Source organism: Saccopteryx bilineata, chromosome 2 (assembly GCF_036850765.1).
Source record: "Saccopteryx bilineata isolate mSacBil1 chromosome 2, mSacBil1_pri_phased_curated, whole genome shotgun sequence".
Taxonomy (NCBI): Eukaryota; Metazoa; Chordata; class Mammalia; order Chiroptera; family Emballonuridae; genus Saccopteryx; species Saccopteryx bilineata.
In genome coordinates, this window is record NC_089491.1 from 364,246,274 (window position 1) to 364,263,781 (window position 17,508).

At 37.2% G+C, this 17,508-nt stretch overlaps 1 protein-coding gene across 2 annotated transcripts in view; it reads right to left on the bottom strand.

Moving 5' to 3' along the window:
• NLK (nemo like kinase) overlaps positions 1-17,508 on the bottom strand; it is a 164,723-nt gene that overhangs the window by 60,358 nt on the left and 86,857 nt on the right. For both annotated transcript variants that reach the window (XR_010729520.1, XM_066263267.1), the window contains exon 2: positions 7,248-7,377. Coding sequence is in view for 1 of the 2 variants with exons in the window: in XM_066263267.1 (XP_066119364.1) it covers positions 7,248-7,377 (130 nt within the window). In the remaining variant the exon portion in view is untranslated. The remainder of the gene's footprint in view (positions 1-7,247; positions 7,378-17,508) is intronic.

The window sequence follows — 17,508 nt, forward strand, 5'->3', positions numbered from 1 at the left end:
TAAAGTATGTGAGATTAGCCTTATTTGTAAATATAGGAGAATGCCTGTAAAGAGTCAAAGTATCCCCAAATACCACCAACCCTTCAAAGGATCTCAAATACAAAAAAAAGTAGTTATATTTGTTTAATTAAAAATGAACTGAAGCTTAAATAACAGTGTTTCAGCACATTTCTCAAATCTCTTATGAACATTTTAACTACATTTTAGAATTTTAACCTCTGTGATGTTAGAAGATTCAATATAAATTGGTAACATGATCAGGAAATGGCTTAGTTTTTTCAGTCAGCCCTTTATCAATAATACAACTGCTGTGAATAATCTCAATCCTAAATATAGACTAGAAATTAAACTCTTCATAAAATTGGGTTAAATCCCATGTTTAGCAAAGGAGCTACTCCCTGCTTATTGTCTAACCCCTCCCCCCCATAGATTTTAAGTTCTTTAAGGTAGAGACTATGTTATTACTATTCTTTTTATAGAGTTGTAACATACAGGAAAGTACACAAATCCTAAGTGTATAATTCAATTTATATTTACACACATAGTGTATAATATGATGAATTCTTATTTCATGGTTAAAATCCAGATCAAGAAATTAAGCATTTCAAAAACCCAGAAGACCCCCTAACCCCTTTCCAATCAAAACCCATTTCTGCTCAGAGGTTACCAATATTATCATTTCCATCACCATAGATTCATTTTGCCTGTCCCTGAACTTAATAAAAATTGAATCAAATTGTGTATGGCTTCTTTCATTTACTGTTATGCCTGTGAGACTCATGGTTTGGATTACATACAGCTTATTTTGGGGAGAACATGGCTATTAACCACACATCCATGTTGATGTGATCAGCATTTCATCCTCTTTACTGATGTATAGTACACTATTACATGAATGAAATATAATACAACATACTCACCCAGGGTACCACTGGCAAACATTTGGGTTGTTTACCAATTTCTAGGTATTAGGAATAAAACTGCTATGAACATTCATGTATAGCTCATTTGGTAGATATACACAATCATTTGCCTCGAATATACCAAGGAGTAGAATTGCTGGGTCACTGTGTGGGTGTATCTTTAGCTTTAGTAGAAATTAAGTTTTCCTAAGTGATTTTACAAATTTTCACTTTCACCAGCAATGATAAGCATTTCAGTTGATTCATATCCTTGGCAATACTGGTGGGTATTGTCTTTTTTTTCTTTTATTTTAAAGTGAGAGAGAGAGAAAGAGAAAGAGATAGGAAGGGAGAGAGATGAGAAGCATCAACTCGCAGTTGCAATACTTTTAGTTGTTCATTGATTGCTTCTCATACGTGCCTTGACTGAGGGAGGAGGGCTTCAGCTGAGCCCAAGACCCCTTGGATCAAACCAGTGACCTTGGGCTCAAGCCAGTGACCACCGAATCATGTCAATGATCCCATGCTCAAGTTGGTGACCCTGTGCTCAAGCCGGTGACTTCAGAGTTTTAAACCTGGGAGCTCAATGTCCCAGGTCGATGCTTTATCCACTGTGCCATCTGTGGTCAGGTTGTCAGTCTTTTTTATTTCAGCCATTTTGGTAGGTACACAGTAGTATCTCACTGTAATTTTAATTTCCATGTCTCTAATGACTAAAGACTTTGAGCACTAGTCAGATGCTTATCAGCTATTTGATTATCCTCTTTGAAATTCTTAAGTCTTTTAACTAATGGGCAAAAATTGTCAATTTGTAGAACTCTTTTTAAGATTTATGTTTAGATATAGAATTTACAGTCTGAAAAATGTCAGGTAAATATTTCTAATGGTATTCTTCAAATGCTAAATATTTATTTTAAAAATTGTTCTATTACATAATGTATTTTGAAAACAGCTTTTTGCTGGATATGTCTGAGGTCTGTCCTTTCATTCTCTTAATTTTTGATGAGCAGTCTTAATGTAAATGGTGTCCAATTTAACAATCTTTTTAATGGTTAATGCTTTTCTTGTTCAACTAAAATATCTTTGCTTATCTCAAAGTCATGAAGATATTTCCCATGTCTTATTCTAGAAGCTTTATCATTTTATTTTTCACATTTAAGTCTGTGATCCATTTTGAATTAACTTCCGTATATGTTGTGAAGTACACTTTTCATACGGATATTGAATTGATTGCGGTTTCCTGAAATGGCCATGCATTCTCCACTGGACTGCAGTAGTGCCTCTCTTGTAAACCATATGCCTATGTCAGTTTATAGACTCCCTATTTTGTTCCGTTAATCTATTTGTTTACCCTTCTGCTGCCTTGACGACTGTGGCTTCCTATGTTTCAATACCTGGAAGTGTGAATCTCCAATTTTGTTGAATTTCTTCAAGATTACCTTGAATATTTTAGGTCTTTTTCATTTCCATAAAATTTAGAATATTTGTCAATTTCCACATCCACATATACACAAAATCCTGCTGGGATTATGGTCAGATGACATTGAATATATAGTTCAATTTGGGGAGAACATGCCTATTATTAATGGGCAAAAATGGTCAATTTGTAGAACTCTTTTAAGATCTATGTTTAGATACAGAATTTACAGTCTGTTTAGATGCCGAATTACAGCCTATTAACAACTACAATGAGTTTTCCAATCCATGAACACAAGAGATGATATTACTTTAAATGCATCAAGAATCTGCCTAGTACCAGAAATTTTATGCACTGAGCAAACAAAACCAAATTCACTCAAAAGTAACCTAATCTACAGCATCCTTTGCTTTTTCACACTCTTTAGCAAAAGTGTTGGCATTAATATGTCTACAGCTAAAGCACACATCTGTGCTGAAAGAAGGGTCCGATTGGTTCCATTTTGGTATGAGTCTTTATTCTATTTATGAATTCGAAGAGGCCTTGTTCGAGTTAAGTCAGACTATCCAAAGAAAAACAGTGATGCTTGTCTCTACTCTCTCCTCTTTGCCTCCTCTACTCTTCTCTAGAGTACCCCAGAAGCAGAAGATTGGGAAAAAGTAACTACAAGAGAGAGAGATCACTGTGGTTATCATTCTAGACCCTGAGATTTCTCTTTTTCTATCACTTTCACTCACTCACTCACTCACTCACTCACTCACATACTATTCAGATAGACTGCCTACGGTGTGTTTAGGGCTATTGCTCAAAGACAGAAAAGCCCAAGACTTGTATTATAGGGGCTCTTAGCAAAAATCAATGGGCTTCAATGGGGCTCTAAATGGGTTTTAGAGGACTACTGAAAGCCTCAAATCACACAAAATTGTGTGTAAGTACATTTTTCCAAGAGAGGGTTCATAGCTCTTACCAGATTTTCTTTTTGTATTTTTTTTTTTTTTGTATTTTTCTGAAGCTGGAAACAGGGAGGCAATCAGACAGACTCCCGCATGTGCCCAACCGGGATCCACCCGGCACGCCCACCAGGGGCTGATGCTCTGCCCATCCGGGGCATCGCTCTGTTGCGACCAGAGCCATTCTAGCGCCTCGGGCAGAGGCCAAGGAGCCATCCCCAGTGCCCGGGCCATCTTTTTGCTCCAATGGAGCCTCGGCTGTGGGAGGGGAAGAGAGAGAGAGGAAGGAGGAGGGGGGGTGGAGAAGCAGATGGGCGCCTCTCCTGTGTGCCCTGGCTGGGAATCGAACCCGGGACTTCCGCACGCCAGGCCGATGCTCTACCACTGAGCCAACCGGCCAGGGCCTGTATTTTTCTGAAGTTAGAAGCGGGGAGGCAGTCAGATAGACTCTTACATGCGCCCCACCGGGATCCACCCAGCATGCCCACCAGGGGGCGATAATCTGCCTATCTGGGGCATTGCCACGCAGCAGCAGGGGCCATTCTAGTACCTGAGGTGGAGGCCATAGAGCCATCCTCAGCGCCCAGGCTAACTTTGCTCCAATGGAGCCTTGGCTGTGGGAAGGGAAGAGAGAGATAGAGAGGAAGGAGAGGGGGAAGAGTGGAGAAGCAGATGGGCGCTTCTCCTGTGTGCCCTGGCCGGGAACCAAACCTGAGAATTCCACACGCCATGCCGACGCTCTACTGATGAGCCAACCAGCCAGGGCCTCTTATTAGATTTTAAAAGAATTACAAGACTGAAAAAAACTGAATCATTCCTTTCCCATGCTGATGTGACTATTGTAGGTATGTATATATATGCACAAGAGCATAGTAGATGGCCTGAACAGGTGGTGGCACAGTGGACAGAGCATCAGCCTAGGATGCTGTGGACCCAGGTTCAAAACCCCAATGTCGCTGGCTTGATCGGTGGGATGACAGACATGACCCCATGGTTGCTTCCTTGAGCCTAAAGGTTTCTGGCTTGAAGCCTGAGGTCACTGACTTGGCTGGAGCCCCCAGGTCAAGGCATATATGAGAAAGCAATCAATGAACAACTAAGGTGCAGCACCATGAGTTGATGCTTCTCATCTCTCTCCCTTCCTGCCTTTATTTTCCTCTCTCTCTCTCTCTCCCTTCCCCTCTTACCAAAAAAGAAAAAGAAAAAGAGAGAGAGAGAGAGAGAGAGAGAGAGCACACATAAGTTGATGAAGTAAAGACTATTTTGCCAGACAGACTTTATAATAGCTCAGACTCTAAGTAGATATTAGTGGTAAGCCTAAACAACATCAACCTTTACAAAGCTAAATTCATTTTTCTTTCCCTAAGTTATTACATCAATGTAAACCTATCCTTGAAGATGATAAACAATTTGTACTTAAAGGGAGGGGGAAAAGTGTGTGTGTATATGTGTGTAGCTCAGTCAGTCAGGTCAACTGAAATCAATGAATTTGATATAGTGACTTTGTAGGTTCTGTTCAAAGAAAATACAAAGCCTCCTAGGGCTCCATAGTTATTCTCTGACATATAAAAAACTATCCAAATTAAAATTCAACCTTCCTACAACGGCCATGTTAATTTTTTTTTAAATGTCATTTCATCATGACATTCCTTTACCCTCCTCCTATTCAATCAAATCTTAATCTCAAAGACTCATCTTAAGGTTTGCCTTCTCTATGTCTAAAGCATCTTTCAACTTCTAAGTCCATACAACAATTTGTCCCTTCTAATATTACGGTATTTGTCCATCAGCTTTCACCTGAGAAGCTTAAAAATGCATAGCTACCTGGGTCTCGACCCCAGAGATTCAATTTAGTGGGTCTGGATGAGACCCATGAATCTGCATTTTTCAGGCTCTCTCGTGATTCCAAAATACTTCTAGGTTTGGCTGCTCAGCTTTTTGCTATGCCAAACACAGACTGTCCTGTATTAACATTTTACCATGCAGGCAGTCCTCCCACAGCACCATTATCATAGTGTTTATCACATTATTAAACTCTTTAAGGGTAAAAAACCCTAGAAGCTAAGGTAGCTGTGGAAAACAGGATGTGTACAATGAAAGTTTACTAAATTAATGAATAGGGGCTCTGAAGCAAGACAGACTTAGACTGTAATCTTGTATCACCTTCACCTTGGGCAAGTTACTTAATTCTAAGCTTTGGTTTACTCATCTGTAAAGTAGGGGTAACAAGCCCTATGTGACAAAATTTTTAAGGATTAAATTGTATATAAAGCATTAAGCATGCTCCCTGATAGACAGTAACAAGTGTTTAATACTTGGCCCCCTTCTCTCAAAAAAAGGACCATGTTTTAAACTTTTTTGTACCCTCTATATGACCTAGCACTGCACTTTATAAATTGGACACAATTAATAAACATCTCTTGCCTGAACTATATCAAATACAAGTTGCATTTTAGACATTCCATATATACCAGGTTTGCTGGCTCTGAGATGCTTTTGGAGAAATAATAAATCACAGAGCATAAAATAAATTGATTACGTGTACACGAGTGTAGTGCTATATGCCATCTTCATCTATAACCGTCTGCCTCACTTTTGAAAATTCTCACAGAAATCACAAGCACTCTCCTACGACAGAGCTTTTCAGGAGCTCCAGACTGTGGTGCTTGTGTTTTATAGGTGCGATTTTCAAGAATTCAGTTTATTTCTTTTCTTATACTCATTCTGACACTAGCTGTATAACTTAGTTACTCTCTAGAAATGAGTCATGAGAAAAAATATCAATAGCAGCTATTATATCATCCCTCCTTTATAAAAGAAGCCAATAGAGGTCTGAATATAATAAACCATCAAAACCCTTAATAAGCAAATTTCTGGTGCCACCTTCAAAATATTTCTCCACTATGAATACCTTTACTGGAGTGTCTGACAATGTACGTAAGGTCTGCACTCTTTGATGCTAGGGTGGTACTCAGGCAAAAACTAGGCAAGCACTAAACATCATTCTAAATCACTTCCAAAATTTGAGGAACCAGTCATAAAATAGAAATGATTGATATTTTTAAATTTATTGAAACAAACACATTGCAAAGCAGTGCCAACTGACTGATAGCAATAACTTAAAAAAAAGAAGATTTCAAGAGGGGTAACCAATCAATGTATTATGTCAAACCAAGGCGCTTCAAGTAAACATATTATAAGTCTGATATTCCTAGTTTTATCAAATATTTCAATCCTATACAAATATCTCTCTCAAAGAGAGAACCATACTTTCGCAAAGTTCTAAAGGTTCCTGTACAAACAAGCAGTTTCACAAGAAATTATTGCTGTATTTCTGATAAAGTTTTTACTTTAGCAATTAAAGTACCACAGGTTGAGTACCAAATACAGTTTTTCTTTTTACATGAAACTGAAAATTAAGAATCCCAATCCTAGTGTTCCCCAGGTAAATTTTAAACATATTCAATTCATAATTCAGGATTAGTTGAGATGAAGCTATTTCTAAAACTACACTCATTCTATTTGTCTGTGAGTCTTGACACATTTAAACACAGCCATAAAAATAGCTAACCTGTGTTACTTTAAGAGCTGTACAGTTTCTTAAGAGGTGAATCTGTTTCGCCACATCTTTAACTTAATCTCTGATTAGAAATTTTAAAGGGTAAAAAGAAAGCATTTAAAACCGGAGGCTAATTATTTTCCCTTAAATCACCCAGACTACATATTATACTCTTTAATTTAGTATTGTTCCTCAGCTAAATATTAACATTTGCTTTACCTCAATTAATATTTATCTGTCAACCAATAAATCTTAGAATTCACTTAAACTTGATCACTGTTCACAAAAAGGGTCTAGTTTGCTGCAGGCTTGCAAACCCATTTAATAACTGGCATGTTTCTTTAACTCTCTTTTGCTCTTTACTAATACAATTAAGCATGCTTTGGAAACGGTTTATCCCAAACACCAATTGCACTTACATTATCATGTTTAAAAAAACACAACATCTTCAATTCCCGGAAGACTCTTTTGCAAGAGACCAGATTCTGGAAGACGTTGGGCATCTTTTTGAGTGCTACTCTCTTTCCATCTCTTGGATCTGTTACTGACCTACAGAAGCAAAATTTGGGGGGAGAAGAAAAAGAGACAGAGAAATCAATTCCAGACCTTGTTCTTTCATGTTTCACAGTATGACAAATATCTTTATTTTTAAAACTCAGTATTAAATCCACCACTTACTAATGTTTAAGGTGTCAGTGAGAAAGAAAACTAAAAAGATTACACACCTATAATCAAAGGGAATGTGTAGCCAACACAACTCACTTGCCATACTTTTTTCTTTATTTTTAATCCCTATCCAAACTTCTTTAAACAGTTATTCTCTCTGTGATGTTATTTAGCAATACATCTGAGGTTAGGAGGACTACTACTGGCAAAACCATTTTGAGGATGGGAGGAAAAAAGTATAGAACATTAACATGATTGAAGTCAAATTAGTTTTATATGCTTTATTTTGAGAACCAAAGTCAAGATGGAAGAGATGTTCATTCAGATGTTAGCACATTTAGTTCAACATCGAGTATATAACTTAAATATTTTGGTTTCCTATATAAACAAACAGCTTTCAGTAATAAGGATTTCAGTACCACCAGTAGTTGAACAGTGTCCCCTCCTCAGAAAACTAAGTGCCAGCTTACGGTGGTAGCTAGGTTGTGTTAATGTCTTTCCTTTTGTTTCTCAGCTGTTGGTGTGATAGCTGCCTCCATTATAATTACTATCTCTTTAATAGCTCAGTGTCCCCCTTTTCTCTTTTAGCTTTCTAACACCTGTATAACCAATTCCCTATATTTCCCTATGTTTGAAATACGCATGTAGTTTCTATTTTTCAGACTGGACCCAATTGATATACACATGAAATCAATAAATTTGGTAAATATATCCAAGTTGCCATTTGGCAAATTCATTTTCCATAAATTAACATCAAGTTTTTCTTCCTTTCACTCATCATCTACAAATGGTTGTCCATGTACAATTTATTTCTGTCAAATTTATTTTGCTAGATTACTGCCTATCATTCCCAGATATCATCATCCTTCCATTCCCGTTTCAGTCACCCAATGCTTTGGCCATCCCTCCTATATGTGTCATTTAAATATCTGACCAGTAAGTCCTCAATGCCTTTATCCAAGCTATTAATTAAAGTTTAGGACAGAACTGAGAATACATCTGTCCAACAGATATAACACTAGAAACCATGAAACTGGCATCCAATCATCAGTCTTGGAGAGGGTTCTTAAATTAATTATTTAATTAACCACAGTTACTCAGTTATTTCTCCATCTTGTGTACAAGGAAGTCAGACATTCCTCAAACTGCCTTCTTAACTGTTCTCAAATTGCCTTACTGAAAATAAAGCATTCCTGTTATCTACCTAGCTATCTATAACCATGCCAAACTTCTTTATGAATACCATGACTTCCTTATAAATTCATCTTATTGATCACTACTTCCTTTCCTAAGTGTTCATGAACCTCTTAAATGGTACATTCTAGTATTTATTTATTTATTCACTTATTTATTTTTTACAGAGACAGAGAGAGAGAGTCAGAGAAAGGGATAGACAGGGACAGACAGACAAGAATGGAGAGAGATGAGAAGCATCCATCATCAGTTTTTCATTGTGACACCTTTAGTTGTTCATTGCTTTCTTTCTCATATGTGCCTTGACCGTGGGGCTACAGCAGACCGAGTAACCCCTTGCTCAAGCCAGTGACCTTGGGTCCAAGCAGGTAAGCTTTTGCTCAAGCTGGCAACCTTGGGGTCTCGAACCTGGGTTCTCTGCATCCCAGTCCGACGCTCTATCCACTGCGCCACTGCCTGGTCAGGCTTATTTTTATTTATTGATTTTAGAGAGAGGAAGAAAAAGAGGGAAGAAGAGAAAGATGGAGGGGGTTAAGGTGGGGTTGGAAGAGCAGGAAGCTTTTGATATATGCCTTGACTGGGCAAGCCCAGGGTTTTGAACCAGCAACCTTAGCATTCCAGGTCGACACTTTACCACTGTGCCACCACAGGTCAGGCTGTATTCTAGTATTTTTAAATAGCATGAAGTGTCTTCTTTCTGCCTAAGCAGGTGGTGGCACAGTGGATAGAGCATCAACCTGAGATGCTCAAGACCCAGGTTTGAAACCCCAAAGTTGTCGGGCTTGAGCATGAGATCCTTATGGTCGCTGGTTTGGCCCAAGGTTGCTGGCTTGGGCAAGGGGTCACTGGCTCAGCTGGAGTCCCCTGGTCAAAGCACTATGAGAAAGCAATCAATGAACAACTAAAGTGCCACAACTATGAATTGATAGTTCTTATCTCTCCCCCTCCTGTTTGTCCCTGTCTCTCTCTCAAAAATAATAATAAATAGCCTGACCAGGTGGTGGCGCAGTGGATAGAGCATCGGACTGGGATGCGGAGGACCCAGGTTCGAGACCCCGAGGTCGCCAGCTTGAGCGTGGGCTCATCTGGTTTGAGCAAGGCTCACCAGCTTGGACCCAGGGTCGCTGGCTTAAGCAAGGGGTTACTCAAGTCTGCTGTGGTCCCACAGTCAGGGCACATATGAGAAAGCAATCAATGAACAACTAAGGTGTCGCAACAAAAAACTAATGATTGATGCTTCTCATCTCTCTCCGTTCCTATCTGTCTGTCCCTTATCTATCCCTCTCTCTGACTCTTTCTCTGTCTCTGTAAAAATAAATAAATAAATAAATAAAATATTTTAAAAAATAATAAATAATAAAAAAAGAATAAAGACTCTTCTTTCTTCCATTGACTGAAAAGTTAGGCCTGGGCCGGTTGGCTCAGTGGTAGAGCATCAGCCCAGTGTGTGGATGACCATGGTTTGATTCCTGGTCAGGGCAAACAGGAGACACACCATCTGCTTCCCCACCTCACCCCTCTCGCTTCTTTCTCTCTCTCTTTTCCCCTCCTGTAGCCATGGCTCAATTGGAGCAAGTTGGCCCCAGGTGCTGAGGATGGCTCCATGGCCTCTGCTTCAGGTGCTAGCTAAGAAGAGCTTGGTTGCTGAGCAGCGGAGCAGCAGCCCCAAATAGGCAGACCACTGCCAGGCAGGGAGCTTGCCAGGTAGATCCCAGTCAGGGTGCATGTGGAATCTGTCTCTCTGCCTCCCCTCCTCTAATGGAATATAAATAAATAAATAAATAAAGTTAGTAGAGCAATTAAGTATTATTTTTAAATCTTCAATAGCTTTAAATGTAATTTAACTAGGCTAAGAGACCTAACATTCTTGACAGTTGCTTAAAAAATACCAAACAAAATTTACAATACTGTTTATAACCCATATAAACTAGAAAAGTAAAATAGGAAGAAAACAAAATATAATATTTAATTTGGGCTATTAAAATTTTTTTTATCTGTTTAAAACACCACTTCTGTAACTAGGAACCAGAAGAGAAAAATGTCATGTAGATAGCGAGGAAGGAACATTTTGGATCACAGATTGCATTTAATTGTCAATTTCTCTTAAGTCTTCTTTAATCTAGGATAATTAGCATTTCTTTTGTCTTTGGTGACACTGCCATTTTTGAAGAGTATAGGCCAGTTATTTTGTAGACTGTTCCATAATTTGGTTTTGTTTGGTGTTTTCTCATGGTTAGATTCAGGTTATGTATTTTTAACAGGAATAATGCAGAAGTGGTGTCTTCTCAGTGCATCACATTAGAAGACACACTTAGTCAATTTTCCCCATTACTGGTGATAACTTTGATCTCTAGATGAGGTGCCTATCAGCTTTATCTCTACTGCAAATTACTATTTTTTTCCCTTTGTCACTGTGTAATTATTCTTTTTCTTCACCAAACTGTGACCTACTGCCTTTGGCATCCACTGATGATTTTTACCTGAGTCAATTATTACTATAATGGCTGCCAAGTGGTACTTTAATAATTTAATATCTGCACAATAAATATGAGCTTTTTAAAATGAGTAAATTGATTTAATACAGTGCCCTTTCCAAAAGCCTCACACAGCAATACTTCTTCCCAACTTCTGATTTTTTATTTACTGGTCTTGGCCTTACCTTATAGGAAAGCTGGTCTAAGATAAACCCACTCCTCTCTCAAGGTTATTACTGTGCCTTGTGATTTAAAGTAAAACTCACAAAGAAGCATTTTATTTTATTATTCATGCAAAAGTCAGTCATGCCTGTGGCTGGTAACAATGTAACTCTAATGAATGTGAATGGCTGTGCAGTAATTTCACGCCATGTTGAGTTTGTTCTCTCTTAACTTGAGGTAACAGATGCTTTAGTTCAACAAATAGTACCACAGAACTCAGATAAGTGCCGAAGCCTGTTACACAGGAATTCTTTTATTTTGTTACTGAAAGGCTTGCTGTGCTTAGTTTCTCTGCTGCTGCAACACCCTAGCCTAGTTATTCCAACTGTATCTGTTAATGAAGCTCTAGCTGTCGAGATAAAGAACTACATTTAGGGCAACTTTCATCATCTCAGAAAAGAGGAGCCATATTCACTTACTAGACACATTCCCTACTAACCCCTGGGTGCCCTAAATAAAACAGTGCACCTGTCATTTCATATGATTACCTTCATGAACATTCAAGTTATACAATATTTACTCTATGAGTTTTAAATTAATGTTTGATTCTGCAAACACTATATTAAAAATAAAGTTTTAAGTGTTGTGAAAAAGAATCCTTTCTTACATCTGCTCAGAGTGCATCAATCCTTTTCTGCACTTAAAGACTATAAATTCAACTGTTTTTTTAAACAGCCAGAAGAATCCACAAGTCATTCTTCAGAGAGATATATAATCAGTCAAAAAGAGTACAATACCAAAATCAGGAAGCTTTTTAGATCTGGTGTGGTCGTTTTGTTGTAGTTTTCTTAATCCCAGGAAATTGTGACCATTGCCACAAATCTGCTTAAATTACTAACAAAGAGAAGGGCTGGGATGAAACAAGAGTGAAACCTATTACAGGGATACTTTGCCATGCACAAGAACAGAGATTTTCAACCAACATGCTGCAAAAGGCACACTCGTGTGCCGCAAGCAAGTTTTAAAACATGCAATACTTTGACTATTTAGTCAGGGGCACTGACCTCTTTTCCATTAGATTGTCAAGTAAAAACAACAACAACAGTGAACACAATAGCTATCTGTTGTGAATAAATCAAAATTACACCTATTTCTTTTTCAGATCAGCAAAGAATATATTTTTTGGTGAGTCACAGAATTTTAGTAATTAGTTTGTGTGCCATGATATGAAAAATAGAAACCGCTGCAACTTCAAATTAGTATAACTAGTCAGAAAGAATCTCTAAGAAATTATGTGCTCTTCATTCATTTTATGTCAAGAATCTTTTCTCCACATGTTTTAGCAGTTTTAAAGTTCATGTTTTTGCTAAGGTTTTCAACTCATCAAAGCAAATAAATAACTTATAATGAGAATACTTCAACTTGGATTGAGAAATCAGGTTCTTCTAACTCTGTTCACATGAACTTGTAATCAGTAACCTTCTATTTTTTGCTATACATACAATTACTATGTCAACTGTGCCAATACAGTACACATCTCAAATTACAGAACCTCCTAGACTCTAAATATTTAGATTATGCTTTCATATTCATTTTGTAATTCACTTCCTTAAAAGTTATTTTTACTTGTACTTAAAGTAAATCGACTTGAGAAAACAATAGCAAACTATGAAGCCAAATTTCTGACAACAAATTATTTGTAACTTAGTCCTTGTTATATGTTCAAGGATATTATAGATTAAGGAATAAGGAATTTATTATTATGTTCCTGGTCTTTCTAACAAGAATTTTATCAGGCAATAGTTTGTGTACACTCTGACATAATTCACAGAGCTGCATACTATTTAGAAGAACAAACCTAGGCATCCCTCACTCCATCCAAGAACACATAAAAAATTTATCATCTTTCATATTTAATTTGTTCTATCAGTTGGGATTTTCTAATGTTTTAAAAAAATGTTTATCCAAATTTGGTATTTGCTGAGTTAGCTCTATATAAAAGAGATTCTTTTCCTTTTTAAAAAGATACTTATAAAATGATCCCCAAATCTGTTAATCTGAAATTACAAGGAGAAAAGTCTTTATACAACAGCTAAACCAAAGCAGTGAAATAGTTCATTTTCCCCCTCATATCCTAACATTATTGATAAGAAGTAAAAGACATTTAACTGAAAGATTTAAATATGAACTTAAACATTCTCTAACTCTGTGTCTAAATAAGTAGAAACAGCAATGATCCCAGCAGGTGAGACAGTACTGGGCCATTCTGATCTGTGGTGAGATACCCATGGGTGCTGATAAGGGAGGAGAAATTAAGAACAGGCAAGCCATCCAGTATCAGGCTGTTGAATTTATTTTCAAATACTTAGTGAATAAGATCTAACTTTTACGACCTCTTATCAACTCCCCACCAATAATTATTGGTTAAGTTAAATATAGGTGAAAATCATTTATACTAATGACTCTTATCTTGGGTATATTTTACTGTTCTTAGACCATAAATAAATTATCCCATCCATACTGGAGGTGCTGTAAAGATAGAGACTCTTCTTCCTAAGTCACTGTCAAGTACTCTGTGAGGAGTCTCACCTGCCTGCAGGAAAGTTGCCACATTGTCCTTCCAATGGGAATTTTTTCGTGTTAGAGAGTGAACAAGTCTCAGCCTACAATAATATCCAATATCTGAGATTAAAGCTAACAAAAGCTATACAATATTTCCATACAAAAAGAGTAAAATAGTATTACTGAAAGAAATTAAAGACAGAGAGAGACACGCACTTTTCAGATTAGGAAACTCAATATTGTAAAAATTTCAGTTATTCCCAAACTCATTTATAGATTCAATGAAATTCTAATCAGAACCCCAATAGATTTCTTTTTGTGCAACTACACAAATTAGTTTGAAAGTTTTTATAGAAATGCAAATATGCCAAGGATAGCAAAGATATTCTTGAAGAAAACTAAGGTGGGAAAAACTGTCCTACCAGATATAAAAGTTTACTATAAAATTTAGACTATAACTTTGGTGCAACAGACCAGTGAAAGAGAAATATGACCCAGAAATAAAGTCTTACATAGACAGGCACCTCCCTTATCATAAAGGTGTCTGCAATCAGGTATGTTGTGCCTTAAACTTTTGTTTCTCAGCTTCAAACCCATCTACCTAAATAAGGCTCTATAATATTGGGGCTAACACTCTGAAAATCAGTTTGGTTTTGCCAACTAGCTCCATGTTAGGCTCTACCAACAGGGGGTTCCCTGGGTGACTACAAGGCTGTAGAAGGAAACAGGACTTGGTCCTTCCTGCAGGCTTCCTGTCTGTCTCTTGTTTCTGTGTCACCCCAGCAACACTTCTTCACCCCAGAAGTGGTAGTGCTTTCTAGTAACAACTGGTGAACCCAGTTATAGTTTCCCCAATACTTGTGGAACCAGCCTCACTGCATCTTCCACCCCACATACCAGCACTAGGGAGCTAGTACCCTTTCCTTAGACATCTGAATTTCTGCTACACGGGATTCCTAACTCTTAAAAATTCCAACCGCTTCCCTTTATTCCTCTAGCTGTAGGGGTAGCACCTATTTCCGTGATACATTTTGTTCCTGACTAGTCTTTTTAGATACCTACAACTTCATTTTAAACTTTAGTTACAAACAACTTTACAACTAATCAACATTCCCCCCCCCCATATTAAACTGTATTTAAATAACTGGTAGAATTTCTTTCCTAATTGCACCCTAACAAATACAACATTCTTTTCAATGTATGGTACTGAAACAACTAAATAACCATATGAAAAAAAAAAATGAAACTTCACCTCTACTTCGCTCCACACACCAATAAATTCAGATGGATTGTAGATATAAATGTGAAAATCAAAATCATAATGCTTATATAAGATAATACATATAAGAATACTGTTATGATATTGGAGTAGGGAAAGATTTCTTCAATAGGATACAAAAAGTACTAATCATAAAAAAATTCGATATATTTGATTACTTTAAAATAAAAAAATTACCTGTACATTAAGAGTAAAAATGCAAGTCACACAGTAGGAAATGCTTGCAACATACATATAAGGAACAAAAGTCTTTCATCCAGATACATACAGAACTCCTATATAAATCAATTTTTTAAAAGAGCTTTGTAATGCTGGTGGCCGAGGCCAGGCAGCTCCACACTGGATTTGGGCAGATGGTAGAGAAACTGAAGAACCAGAAAGCAGTGGGCCATTCCCATTTAATAAAGTCTCGCAAAGATGGAGGAGTAAATGGGCAGGGAAAACTGCTTCTCAGGCAAACAAACAGCAAAATGGCCCCTCACAGTGTCGGGCAGGCAATCAGCAATCCTCTGTCCCAAGGGCGAGCACCGGAGCCTTATATAGACTATAAATACATGGCGCTGCCACGTGCTCACGCACTAATCAGGCAAAGTACAAGTGAGCGAGCCTAACACAGCTTTTTCCCAACAGGCTTGAACAGGCACTTTTACAAAAAAGGATAATCCAACTGGCCAACAAATATATAAAAAGGACCTTAACCTTCTTAGTCAATTGGGAAATAAAAATTAAAATCACAATAAGAACATATTATATAACCACCAGAATCACTAATATATAAAAGTCTGATTATATCAAATATTTGGGGAAGATACAATGTAATGGAATTTTTTTTTTTTTTTTTTTTTTTTTAGCCAGAGAGACAGACAGACAGACAGACAGGAAGGGAGAGAGATGAGAGAGATGAGAAGCATCAATTCTTCCTTGTGGTACCTTAGTTGCTCATTGATTGCTTCCTATGTGCCTTGATGGGGGGTGGGGGGAGGATGCAGCCACGTCATTGATCCCTTGCTCAAGCCAGCGACCTTTGGGTTCAAGCCAGTGACCATAGGGTCATATCAATGATCCTACACTCAAGCCAGAGACCCAGTGCTCTAGCTGATGACCTTGGGGTTTCCAACCTGGGTCCTCTGTGTCCCAGGCTGACACTCTATCCACTGCACCACTGCCTGGTCAGGCTGTAATGGAAATTCTTATAGGCTGCTAGTAGGAATGTTAATTGGTATAATCACTTTTAAAAACAGATTGGTTTTATACTAAAATGAAGAGATGTATGTATATACTGTGACCTACAATTTGACTCTAAGGTATATATCCAAAAAGAATATGCACATCTATACACTAAAACACAAATAGGAGTGTTCATAGCAGCAATATTTGTAAATACCTTTAAAAACAGACACAATCCAAATATCCATAAAGAGCAGAATGGATCAACAACTTGTTGTATATTCATATAACAGAATACTTTATATAGCAATTAAAATGAACTATTGCTACATGAAATAACAGATGAATTTCATAAATACAATTTTGAACAAAAGAAACCAGTCACAAATAGATACTGTAAGATTTCATTTCTATAATAGTAAAATATAAGCAAAGTTAAACTCTAATGTTTAAGGATGCTTACTTAGGAGATAGAAAGTATTAAAAAGGGAAAGTAGTTACCATAAACGTTAAGATGATGTTTATCTTGAGGGGGAGCAGAGGGAACTTCTTGGTGCTGGTCATGTCCTATTTCTCACATGGATGGTGGCTATAGAGGTATGTATTTTGTGATAAATCATTGAGCTGTATATTTTATTTTGTATACATCTCTATATTTGTTATATAATTAAAAAGGTAAAGACAAACTTCCCAGTTAAACTTGAGCATAAAAAAGCATTTTAGATTGCATACTATATAATGACTGATTTTTAAAGAAGACAATTCTTTCCCTTTTTTTTCCATAAAGATATACATCTATCCCAGCCCAATAGATTTTGCCATATCTTTCACTGTGGTACTGGTTTATTCTGTAAATAGGAGTACATATAATATTTTTCTTATGTTTTGGTAGCATTCCAAAGGAATTTGCTTGCTTAAAACAAGTAAATGTTTTCTTCATCATTACACAAGAATATGTTATTAAGAAGCATTCCACAGGAGAGTGTTGTCAGCAGAATTACAGTCCCACTCCTAACCTAATCACAATCTCCTAGCTTCTTCCATTGTGAAGCAAAATGCTGAAGCAGCTACAATATATAGCTTCAGGTTTTTAATTAGTTAGCCTTTTAAAAATAACCCAAACCCAAAATATTGCAAATACAAAACAGGAGGCAGACTTCCAGCTGTTGCAAACTG